The sequence below is a fragment of the Nelumbo nucifera genome, chromosome 2, assembly GCF_055504915.1.
Source record: "Nelumbo nucifera cultivar China Antique chromosome 2, China Antique-T2T, whole genome shotgun sequence".
NCBI classification, from domain to species: domain Eukaryota; kingdom Viridiplantae; phylum Streptophyta; class Magnoliopsida; order Proteales; family Nelumbonaceae; genus Nelumbo; species Nelumbo nucifera.
Genome location: NC_142650.1, coordinates 108,722,687 through 108,735,038, shown reverse-complemented (window position 1 = coordinate 108,735,038; position 12,352 = coordinate 108,722,687). Strand labels below are relative to the sequence as shown.

Here is a 12,352-nt window from a genome sequence, read left to right as displayed (position 1 = left end):
ATCAAGATCAAGATAAAAAAAGCCCAAGATTCATGCTCTTTCCTAATTACTTTACAACTTCCAAGATGTACTATAAATATTGATTATTTCTAGTTAATACACACTTCATATTTTCAGAATTTCTTCAAGTTCTCTTCCTTGAGTTTTCGCCACCTTTTCTCTCTCCTAGAGAAATCGATGTTCTTCGCTAGGATCTAGCGATCGCCCGGTGCTTGCATAGCCAGCTCCAGTTTCCATTGCTTCCACGCTGTGTCAGGTGGTATCATTGCAGGGAATTCGCCCAGTCATGGCCAACCCAGACGATAGCAGTCGCAACCCACCCCGTGACGGAGATCAGGGGTTTCCAACTGTTTGGAGAGCAATCGAAGAACAATGTACGGCCACACGTAACATCGAGCAGCAATTGGCAGAGATGGCTGAACAACTGCGAACCTTGTTACGGGAGGTTGTTCCACGGAATCGGGAACATCCACAAAAAATCGAAGGAGACGACCACGACAGACCACCCGTCAGTACTGCGTTCCGACAACCAGTCATGGACGACGACAGTGATGATGATTTAGAATTTGGTGGTGCTCCAGTTCTTCCCGGCAACGATAGAAATGGCAGAAATTGGCATAATCAAGGTAATTTCAACCCCCATAGGAATAATGATGAATTCAAACTTAAAGTAGATATTCCTACCTTTAGTGGAGATCTTGGCATAGTGGGATTTCTGGATTGGATCACAGAAGTCGATAGATTCTTTGATTACATGGAGATACCAGAGGAACAAAGGGTAAAACTGGTAGCTTTCTGATTAAAGGGAGGCGCATCTGTTTGGTGGGAATGGATGAGAGAGACCCGGGTCAGAGAAGGAAGGGGTTCCGTTCGAACCTGGAGGCGCATGAAACAATTAATCAGAGGTAGATTTTTACCTCCAGACTATGAACAATATATGTTTGAATCTTACCAGTGGTGTGCGCAGGGTTCACGTAGTGTTAATGAGTACACATCAGAATTTTTAAGATTAGCAGAAAAGAAACCAGTTGTCTGAAAGTGATAACCAGTAGGCAGTCCGTTATCTGAGCGGTTTAAGACCGTCCATCAGAGACAAGATTGGTGTACAAATGGTTCTTAGTGTGCAGGAAGCATGGAACCTAGCCTTGAAAGCAGAATTAATGTTCCAAGACAAGGCACGCAATGATAATTATCGCTGGTACAGCGGGAGCGACAACAGATCGACAACTGTTGATAGAAACAAAACAGTCCCGGTAGTACAACCCTCTCACCCAACAAGCACAAATAACACCGGTAAGGCTACTACAGGAGGACATACTCGAGGTAACCCTTCCAACCCTCCTAAACCCAGTAACCCTTATGCAAGGCCTGCACATATTAAATGTTTTAAATATAATGAGGTTGGACATAGGTCCAATGACTGTCCTAGGAGGAAGGCAGTTAATATGGTAGAAAGGGAGGAAGAAGAAGATATTGAGAAGGAGGTATACTGTGGACCTGATGGGGAAGATGAAGAAGGTCCATACGAACATGAGGAATATACCTGTGTTGTCAGAAAATTAATGTTGTCTCAGAAAAATAAAGACACTTCTCAGAGGCATAGATTATTTCATACCAGATGTACTGTCAAGGGAAAATTATTTAATTTAATTATTGATAGTGGCAGTCAGGAAAATATTATTTGCAAGGATGTCATCCAACAATTACAAATGATTCCTGAAAAACATCCCAACCCATACACAATCGGGTGGATCAAAGAAGGAGGCGGCATACAGGTGGAAGAGCGCTGCAAAAACCTTTTTCGATTGGTAAGTACCATGATGAAGTATATTGTGATATTGTTGATATGGATGCTTGCCATATTTTGTTAGGGAGGCCTTGGCAGTTTGATACAGATGCAAGGCACATGGGTAGGAAGAATACCTACCAACTTGAAAAAGAAGGTACACGTTATACTTTGCTACCCATAACTGAGAAAAATATTACAAATGCTCCAAAAGCACATGAGAAGAATTTCCTTACCATCACCCATTATCATGCTGAATTTGTAGAAGAATGTAAGGATAGCCGCGAGGTACATTTGTTGAAGGGAGAAAATATGAATGAAACACTAGAGGAAAATAAAATTCCAGTGGAAGTGCAGGAACTACTGGATGAATTCAATGATGTAGTTCCAGAGGAGTTACCAAACAAACTCCCTCCCATGAGAGATATACAGCACCATATTGACTTTGTTCCAGGTGCCAGTCTACCTAACCTTCCACATTACAGGATGAGTCCTAAGGAGAATGAAATCTTATGGGAAAAGGTAGAAGAATTATTGAAAAAGGGACACATTCAAATCAACATGAGTCCTTGTATAGTACTTGCCTTATTAACACTTAAGAAGGATGGCAGTTGGAGAATGTGTGTCGACAGCAGGGCCATTAACAAGATTACCATTGGGTACAAATTTCCTATTCCCAGGCTGGACGACATGCTGGACCAGCTTAATGGAGTTGTAGTCTTCTCAAAGATAGATCTCAGGAGTGGATATCACCAGATCAAGAGATGGCTTGTTCGAGTGGTTAGTCATGCCCTTTGGGCTAACCAACGCACCCAGCACATTCATGAGGCTGATGAACCAGGTATTACGCCCCTTCATTGGTAAACTTGTGGTAGTCTATTTTGATAATATTTTGATATACAGCAAATCTATCACTGAACAAGTGGGACATATTAGGGAGGTCCTAAAAACATTGAGGGAAAATAATTATATGCTAATTTGAAGAAATGCATCTTTATGAGTGATAATTTATTATTCCTGGGATTTATTGTAAGTAAGGATGGTGTAAAGGTAGATGAAGAAAAAGTGAAAGCCATTAGGGAGTGGCCGACCCCATCCACTGTCATAGATGTCAGACATTTCCATGGGTCGGCAACCTTCTATAGGCGCTTTATTAAGAATTTTAGTAGTATCATGGCTCCCATTACTGAATGTTTGAAAAAAGGAAAATTTCAATGGGGAGAAGAACAAGAACAGAGTTTTGCTCTCATAAAAGAAAAAATATGTACAGCTCCCATCCTTGCCTTGCTAGATTTTAATAAATTATTTAAAGTTGAATGTGATGCTAGTGGAGTTGTCCCAAGAGAAGAGGCCCATTGCTTTCTTCAGTGAAAAATTATGTGAATCCAGAAGAAAGTGGTCCACCTATGACAAGGAGTTTTATGATGTGGTTAGAGCCCTGAAGACATGGGAACACTATTTAATTGCAAAAGAATTTGTTCTCTACACTGACCACTAAGCCCTAAAATATCTTAGTGGGCAAAAGAAATTAAGAAGTGATTTGCATGCTAGGTGGTCTGCCTTCCTAGATAAGTTCCCATATAAAATTGTGTATAAGACAGGACAGCAAAATAAAGTGGCTGTCATGATGAACTAGAAAATTCAAGACTACCTTCTTAACTCCTCGATTTGAAGCACCGCGTCTACTCATGATGAACTAGAAATCGCTCCAACGGCATCGATCAAGAACAAAGAATCCCGCAAACAAAATAAACAAAATATACACAAAGAAAAATAACAGATCTAATTAGGATACCACCGAATTCGGAGGGTTCCGCATATATCAACTACGACTTGGGAAGGCATTGGACTGTGTTGACCTCAAATTGTTTTCGAATGAGAATGATGCTGCAAGAATGTGATATCTCGAATCCAAACAAAAGCACGATAGGGATAGGCTTTAGCAATGCCAACTTTCGTAAAAGAAGAAAAAAGAGGCTACAAGATTCGAGGGTAGGGAAAAGGTCACCCTCCCCCCTTAAAGCACTGTGACGGATCTAAATTCAAGATATTGAAGAAAAAAAAGAAAACATGGCGATGATACTCGGATCAAAATGTCGATCACAAAGCGATCCAACAACTTCTAGAGGTAGACTTAAAAATGAAGAAAAACAAAGAAGTGGATCTAAAATACCGGCAATACATTTTAGCTACAAATACCATGGAAGGCAAGACAGGCACGCCATAACAGAGATTCTCAAAAGAAAAGAAAAAAAAAATCAGCATAGAAAAACGATCACCAGACAATCTAGCAGCTTCCTGAGACAAAAATCAAAACGTAGAAAAATAGAGAAGAAGATTTGTGATTAAAAATAAATGAAGAGAAGAAAATAGACAGAGGATGCATGATAATCGAACAGACAAGAAAAAGGTGGAATTCATTCAGCAACAAACCAGGCATCAGCATTGGACTTCTAATGTTCCATTTCGTGACGACAAAGCTATGCCTTTCCATTTGTTGAAGCAGGCAGCAAGGAAAGGAATGATCGAAGAAAAAGAAGAAGAAAGGGAAAAAAAGATAGAGAGAGAGATTGTGTTGAGGGTGGGAAGGGTTCTAGTAGTGAGACGGTGCTCTGTATTTAGATGGGACCAAAGAGACGAATTTGATAGTGGTGGTGGTGGTGAGGAAAGAACAAACCAGGGGATGTTTTGGGAAGACTCCCACTACCGTGAACTTTTATTGTCGTTGTCAATGAATTTTTGGGAACTCCTACTAGACCAGGTTTCCATATTGGATCTGGTGTCTCTAGAGTTCTCAATAATGGTTACCGCATGAGGTCGGAGGCTCCTACTTGTTCAGTTGGGGTATGATGGTGACAATCCTGTGATCATTGTCTTATGATGCCCAAGGAAGATGAAGGTAGACGGATGCCTTGTCATGACTGGAGTCGATCGTGGGAAGTGGTGATAGGAGACCACACTAGCTTGTCGTCTTGATTATAGTAGAAAATAGGAGGTTGGAACAAGGTCCCTGTAAATCTCTGCAAATCCTTTTCATCAACCACCATCCTTAGCTCTCACCGAATGAAATTCTCGGAGATCGGAGATGGTAACCAGAGATTCTAATGTAAGCACCATGGTAAGGCAAAGGTTGGTCAGTCTTCGAAGGTCCAGAGATGGTGGCGGGAAAGAGAGAGGACGTGGGGAAGAGAGGAGAGAAGGGAGTTGTTTCTCTCTTAGAAATCCTAGGTTAAGATTGTATTATGTTGTCCCCTAGGGAAGAATTTATCTCCTCCTTTTATAGAGAGAAAGTTAAGGTTATCAAGGAATAAGTTCTTTCCTATTAAGAAAGATGATCTTTTTTATTAGGAAGGGAGTTATTTCCTTTTGTTTAAATATTAGTAGGTCATTATTAGAGAATCCTATCCCTTCGGATTCCTTCCGTATGCGACCCTATTATACTGATGTGGAGTGGGTGACGTCATCGTTTAGCGGGCATACTTTCATTAAACTCACATGCATAATTTAAAAGCACACGTGTAACTGACATTTATTCCCGATCTATCGTGATTCCACAGTTTTGTAACGGCCTCAGGTTCATAGCAACTCTGCACGTGTCCGAAGTTCATCTCGAATCCGTGCACGTCTTTATAGATCATCGTAGATCCGTGCGTATCTAAGCTTTATCGCAAGTTTATGTATGTCTAAAGTTTATTGCGGATTCGTGCTAGCCGATATTCATCGTGACTTGTTTTGAGTATGAATTCATCACAATCGCAGATCTGCAATGAACTTATCATAAATGTGTGATGGGTTATGGATTCATCATAGGCGTTTGTGTAGTGTTAGTTTGATATATTCTGTACTCTGATGGTCTTAGTGACCACTATGTACCTATAGTAGGAAGAAAATAACAACATGCATATCAAACACATTTACATGAAAGCAAACCAACTTATTACGTTTTACTTGGCTAATATTGGCTAGGAACTGGATGGACAACATCTCTCCCCCATGCATTTGAATGCAATCAATGGGCTCCCCCCTAGTTTTGCTAGTGCGCTTGTTCTTTTCCCCCCTTTTTGTGCAAAACACACTTTAGAATATTGCTTAAGTTGGTACTAGTCTACTCTCTACCATATGCCTTTTCTAAATAAAGTTCTATTATCAGCCTTGGTATACACATTTGTTTACCATTAGGATGCTATCAATAATTTGTATATTTCTGATGAAAGAATATTGGTTTTCAAAGATTTCATCACTAATTACTCCTTAATTCTCTCTACTTAAACTAATGATGGATAAAAGTGGCTCGCCAGTCATCCAACGACACATTGGTGTCCAGTGCAACCTCGGATCACCTTGGGACTTTAAGTAGCATCAGGTCGAAACTTGCTCGCCAACAAGATGGATTCATGTCACATCGGAGTACCCGAGCTCAATTGGAAACAGCTTGGTGAAGACCAAGCTACAACATCAATTATCACCTTAGAGCATTTATACGGTGCAGGCATCAAACGAGTTTCCCGATCTCATGATAGCTGACCTACATCACTTGCTCATTTTATACCAAGCAGACCATTTAATACCTTTGATATGCTTGGGGGGCACACCACACATTTAGCAGTAGTTACAAAAGTCTCCCTGTTTCTTTGGAAAAAGGAAATTGGTCGACTCAATGATTGTCCTCGAGTGTCCCTAAGATTCAGGGGTCGAGGACCGTTAACTCCAAGAATCTTGGAGACATTCTGAACTCTCCCCAGAGCTTGTTTAAGGGCAGTCCCTCACCCTCAAATGGTACACTCTCTGTTAACCATTAAACTCTTACTTTGCTCTTTACTTTCTACTTTCAACTCTCCTGACTCGGTGACGGTTGGAGCCCTCACGAGTGAGTCCACAACTCGGGCACTCTAACACCATCTCCCTTGTAGAAATAGCTTAAGCGACCTCACCCAACTCATCTTTCCAGCAAGGACAGGAGCAAATCGAGCAAATCAAAAACCATAGGCACTCTCTAAAAGACTAATTGGTTTGTAGTCTTTCATTTCAAGATTGCTCTTTTTCTAAGGGATAACAGCTAAAATGTTAAGAGCTAATATTCCGATTACATTGCAATATTTGTTGTATATTAAATCAAAATTTCAACCAATCATATTAAAGACATCACATAGTCTAATTATTTTTCAATGGTTCATATTTCATAAAATGTACTTATCATCAAAGTCTTTAACAACATTAAAGATATCACTGTCAATTTTACTTTATTATAATTCATTCACCTTCATTTTATCTTACAACATTTTCCATAGAATGCACCATTTTGCCTAAAGTTAATTCTTGGTTCATTTAGGCATATTGTTTGAGAAGCAATCTTGGGATTTGGTGTGAATTCAAACTTGTAGAAAGGCAATCTCTCCAAGTGAATGCTAGTGGGCCCATGTATAGAGTGAAAGGCAACCTTGGGATCTGGACTTGCTTTAATATCATGTCACTATTCTCTTTTTCAGAGAATGACTATTCAGCCTAGGGTCAGAATTTTTAGGCTTAAAGTACAGTTGGGGTGGAGATCAGATCGGAATTAATGTCAATTCACGGGCAGGCACTAATGTATAGAGTGGGGGATTTTGACATTTTGAATGCTTATTAGTCTGTAGTAAAAATACAAAATCTGCATTAAACCTGTCTGTACTTGTCCATTTCTTTTTTTCTAAAAATCTATTATGACCACAGTTAAAAGGCCTTTTATTTATGACTAGTAGTCGTAACCTAATTGGGGGTCTATGACAAGCCATCTTTTGAATATCTAAGGATAAAAAATATTGGGCCCTCTTATTTGTGCATCAACTATAATATGTCCCTATAACCCTATCCTTGAAATATATTACATATAACAAGACGGGAAGGCCGGAACCCATTCCCGGGCCTCAACTTAGGAATTTATTTGGGTTTAAAAGGCTTGACTCCGCTGGTGTTATAGTGGCCCTTATATGGGATTGTTTGGTATCAAGTGTGGTAAAATCGTTGCCTATGCACTGTATAGTTGTTTTGAGTCTACTAAACCAAAATCCTATTTGAATGGGCTGATTTAAGTATAATTGTTTAAATTGATTTTAACCTTAGAAAATAAGTTTTGAAAATTTGGACATTTGCTATGTAGTGTCTAATGGCACTAATGACGCTAGTTTACGTATATTAAACAATAATAAACAATCGTAACATTGTAATATGTGCCTTAGACTTTGTTTTTCCTAATATTATAATTCCAAGGAGAGGTGAATGCTGACTTGGTCCAAGTCTGAGTTTATTATTCTATTCCAAGTGCTTCTTTACATTACTGCCCTTGCACATGGGTTTGGTTGAATGAACCATAATTAAGTCCACAACTGGAGAACCATTTGCCCTGTCTTCTTCACTTGTACCATCCCCAAAAGGTGTTATATGCTCTGATCAGTGAGTGGAACGTTGTGACCGCTTGCTTTAGTCTGTTTTCTCTTTGGCAAAATATGGCAGAAGCTGTGCTTTTTGACTTTGTTGGAAACATAGTGGCGAGCTTGGCCTCCCAAGCTATTCAAGAGATTGGTCTGGCACTGAATGTCCAAAATGATATTGGAAAGCTCCAAGACAAGCTCACAGCAATCAAAATTGTGCTTCTGGATGCAGAGGAGAAGCAAGCCAAGAACGATGCCGTGAAAGATTGGCTCAGAAGGCTCAAGCACGCTGTTTATGATGCAGATGACGTGGTAGATGAATTTGAAACTGAAGCTTTGCGAAGGCAAGTGGAGATCCATGGCAGCAAAAGAAAGGAGGTAAAAAACTTCTTTTCTCGTTCAAATCCTCTTGCATTCCGCGTTAAGATGGGTCATAGAATAAAAGAGATCATGGAGAATCTTGATGTGATTGCATCAGATATGTCCAGATTCCATTTTAGAGAGAGGTTACATGATACCAGGCCAATTGCCAAGATAAAGAGGGAGGAAACCCACTCCTTCATACGTGAATCGACTGTTATCGGACGAGACCAAGATAAAAAGAAGATTGTAGAACTTTTATTAAAGGGCCCCCCCCGATTCCAAATTGGGTGGTGGTGAAGGTGTTCATCATCATCATCATCCAGCTGATCAGAATGTGGCCATCATTCCCATAGTCGGAATTGGGGGACTGGGGAAGACCACACTTGCCCAATTGGTCTACAACGACCAGAGTGTGGCAGATCACTTCCAACTGAGAATGTGGGTGTGCGTGTCCGATGAATTTGATGTGAAATTGCTAACACAAAAAATTATAAGATGTGCCAACTCTTCAGATATAGATTGTTCCAACAAAGAAATGGAACAATTACAGGTTATGCTTCGAAAAGCTGTGGACGGGAGGAGATATCTACTGGTGCTGGACGACCTGTGGAACGATAAAGCAGAGAAGTGGAATAAGCTGAAAGAATTGCTAATGGGTGGTTGTGTGGGAAGTAAAATCCAAGTGACAACACGTAGCAAAAAGGTGGCAAAAATCATGGGCACAGTTGGTATCGAAGCCTACCATTTGGAGGGGTTGAATGAAGAAGAATGTTGGGAGTTGTTCAAGCAACGTGCATTTGAGCAAGGACATGAACCAGACCCAAAGCTGGTGGAGATTGGAAAGGAAATCGTCAAAAAGTGCAAAGGAGTAGCACTAGCAGCAAAATCACTAGGGAGTTTGATGCGCTTTAAAACCCAAGAAAGAGAGTGGTTGTATGTGAAAAATAATGAAATCTGGAGAATAGAAGAAGAATCCCCACTTGGTGATGGTGATGATGACGACGAAGGAGATAGAATTGTAAGAGTACTGAGGCTAAGCTATGATCATTTGCCATCAAAATTGAAGCAATGCTTCGCCTATTGCTCAATATTTCCCAAGGATCATGTGATAGAAAAGGAAACCCTCATCCAATTATGGATGGCACAGGGGTTCATTGGAGGGAGTAGTAGTAGCCTGGAGGAAATAGGTGAGGAGTATTTCAACGATCTATTGTGGAGATGCATGTTTCAGGAAGCAAAAGAAGATGAAGAGGGAAACATAGTAAGTTGCAAAATGCACGACCTCGTGCATGACCTTGCTCAATCTGTCGCAGGGGTCGAGTGTTTTCGGGTGGAGGTCGGGGTGAAGGGAGCTCAACCACCTACTATTCCTGAAGGAGTTCGACACGTGACGCTTCTTAAGAATTTGTCACAATTGAAACTTCCTAATAAGGTGCGGACTCTAGTACACTTGTCCCATGATTATTATTTTGGGAGATTTCCAATTGAAAGACTAATGAGCTTACGTGTGTTAGACTTGCACGAAAAAACTGTTGAGAGCTTGCAAATAAGTAGCATAGGTGAATTGAAGCACTTAAGGTACCTTGACCTCTCTTATAATCCGCATATTGGGACACTCCCTACATCAATTACTAAGCTCCAAAATTTGCAGACCATGAAACTTACAAATTGTGGTCTTGAAAAATTGCCAGAAGATATTGGGAATATGAAGAGTCTAAGGCTTGTTGACCTCTCTTGGAACTGTAGCATCAATGCACTCCCTGCTTCTATTACAAAACTAGAGAATTTGCACACTCTAGATCTTGCTGGCAGTTCACTTGAAAAGTTGTCAGTTGACATTTTGGGATTACTGACAAGACTTGGTAGAATCAAGGGATTGGGGTTATGTGGTGAGCATATTAAGCTGTTGCATGCGCTGAACCAGCAGCTAAGCGGCCATTTAATTATCAGGGGAGTTGAACAAGTGAGAGATGGCAAGAAAGCAAACTTGAAGGAGAAGCCACACCTTCGATCCTTGACATTAGAATATGGAGGGGAAGGGGATAATGATGATGATGCGTTGGAAGGACTGCAGCCACATCCAAATCTAAAGGAATTGTATGTAAGCGGGTATGGAGGGATGAAATTTGCTTCTTGGATGATTGAATCCTCATTGCTCCCAAATCTAGTGACAATTGCGTTACAGAATTGTCCAAGATGCGAATCTCTAGAGTTCTCAGGTCCGCTCCCTTCCCTGGAGTATCTAAGTTTATGTGGATTGGAAGCCCTCAAGAGCATTACAAGTAAATTGAGGAAAGGAGATGGATTCTTCCCATCCTTAAAGTATCTCTACCTCAGGGACATGCCTAAATTGGAGAGTTGGTCAGTAGTAATGGAAATATTAGACGGTGATCAGGAAGTAGTGGTAGTAGAAGAAGAAGAAGAGCCACATAACTCATTATCACTGTTCCCTCACCTTCCCAATCGCTGGATCATAAAGGGTTGTCCTAAATTGGAAAGTATTTGGGGTTTGCACGTGGAAGAGTGGAATTATCTGGAATTGATGCAAAGACATTGGAGTAAGAAAAAGACGAAGCAGGATAAAACCCCCATCCCATTAATATTGACATCATCATCATCATCAACTACAAACTCATCATCCTCTTCTTCTTCTTCATTTCAACACTTCCTTCGGAGGTGATGGAAGGCTTGACTTCTATCCGAATTTTACAAATTTCACATTGTGATCAATTGACATCATTGCATCCTCAAGCACTGAAGCAATACCTCGCCGATCTTGAAGAGCTACAAATTGAGTCTTGTCGAATCTTTCATTCGTTGGAGGGCGTTGGAGGTCTTTCTGCCCTAAAAGGTTTGAGGATTAGGCATCTGCCCCAATTGGTGGAGCTGCCAGAGGAGCTTGGAGACGTCGAATTGCTTGAAGAGCTTTATATTGCTGACTGTCCCAAATTGACGTCTCTACCTAAAGAAATGAAGCATCCAAAAACAGTGCTACGGGAGCTACTAATCAAGCATTGTCCAAACTTTCATTCGTTGGAGGGCATCGGAGGTCTTACAGGCCTGCAAGTTTTGAAGATCGACTATATGCCCAGATTGTTTGCATTTCCAGAGGAACTTGGAGACCTCAAATCCCTTCGGGAACTTCATATTGAAGATTGTCGTAATCTATCATCACTACCTCAAGGTATGCGGCGTCTGACAGAGCTACAGATTCTACGGATTCAAAAATGTCCCAAGTTAAAGAAAAGATGCGCAACCGGTAAGGGTAAAGATTGGCCTAAGATATCTCATGTCCCAGATGTGGAAATACAATGATGGTGCTGATGACCTACTGAGAGAATTTTAATTATTAAGTGATTGGGAACTGTATTACTTCTCAACTTTCACATTCGTCACATCACTCCAAAAATGAGAAGCCATGGCGCGTCACTATCTCTGTTTTACTTTTATCCACAACATCAGACTTCCTTCTTCTTCCTCTGGTACGTACGTAGTCACTTTACTTCATCTTCACAACCAAACTATTTCGTTGTGCTTCTTTTTGTTAACATTGTTATCTTTATCTTCATTTCTTTTAATGTTCATCTGCAGCAGGTGTAGGTCAGCAGCACTCTTATTATTACAACCTGACAATTACGTGATGTATGTTTCAACCCACTGTTTGTGGTCAACAACATTGATTCGTTAATTTCTATATTCTTTCTTGTCTTTTATGAGAAAATTGACAATTTCTTTAGACAGGGGACGCCTACACAAAATGGTCTTGTAGTAATATTCATTGATTAACTATTCGTTA

The 12,352-nt window shown here is 40.5% G+C and overlaps 2 protein-coding genes across 2 annotated transcripts; both read left to right on the top strand.

Annotated features, from left to right (window-relative positions):
- The first annotated feature begins 412 nt into the window (after nucleotides 1-412).
- Nucleotides 413-11,236, top strand: LOC148802769 (putative disease resistance protein RGA1). The gene is made up of 4 exons (XM_088897985.1): nucleotides 413-626; nucleotides 8,276-8,802; nucleotides 9,107-9,493; nucleotides 9,623-11,236. The coding sequence occupies exons 1-4, from the start codon at nucleotides 413-415 to the stop codon at nucleotides 11,234-11,236; spliced, it is 2,742 nt and encodes a 913-aa protein (XP_088754111.1).
- On the top strand, nucleotides 11,236-11,871 carry LOC148802768 (uncharacterized). The gene has a single exon (XM_088897984.1). It carries the CDS (start codon nucleotides 11,236-11,238, stop codon nucleotides 11,869-11,871), a length of 636 nt encoding a protein of 211 aa, XP_088754110.1.
- Nucleotides 11,872-12,352: the final 481 nt, after the last annotated feature.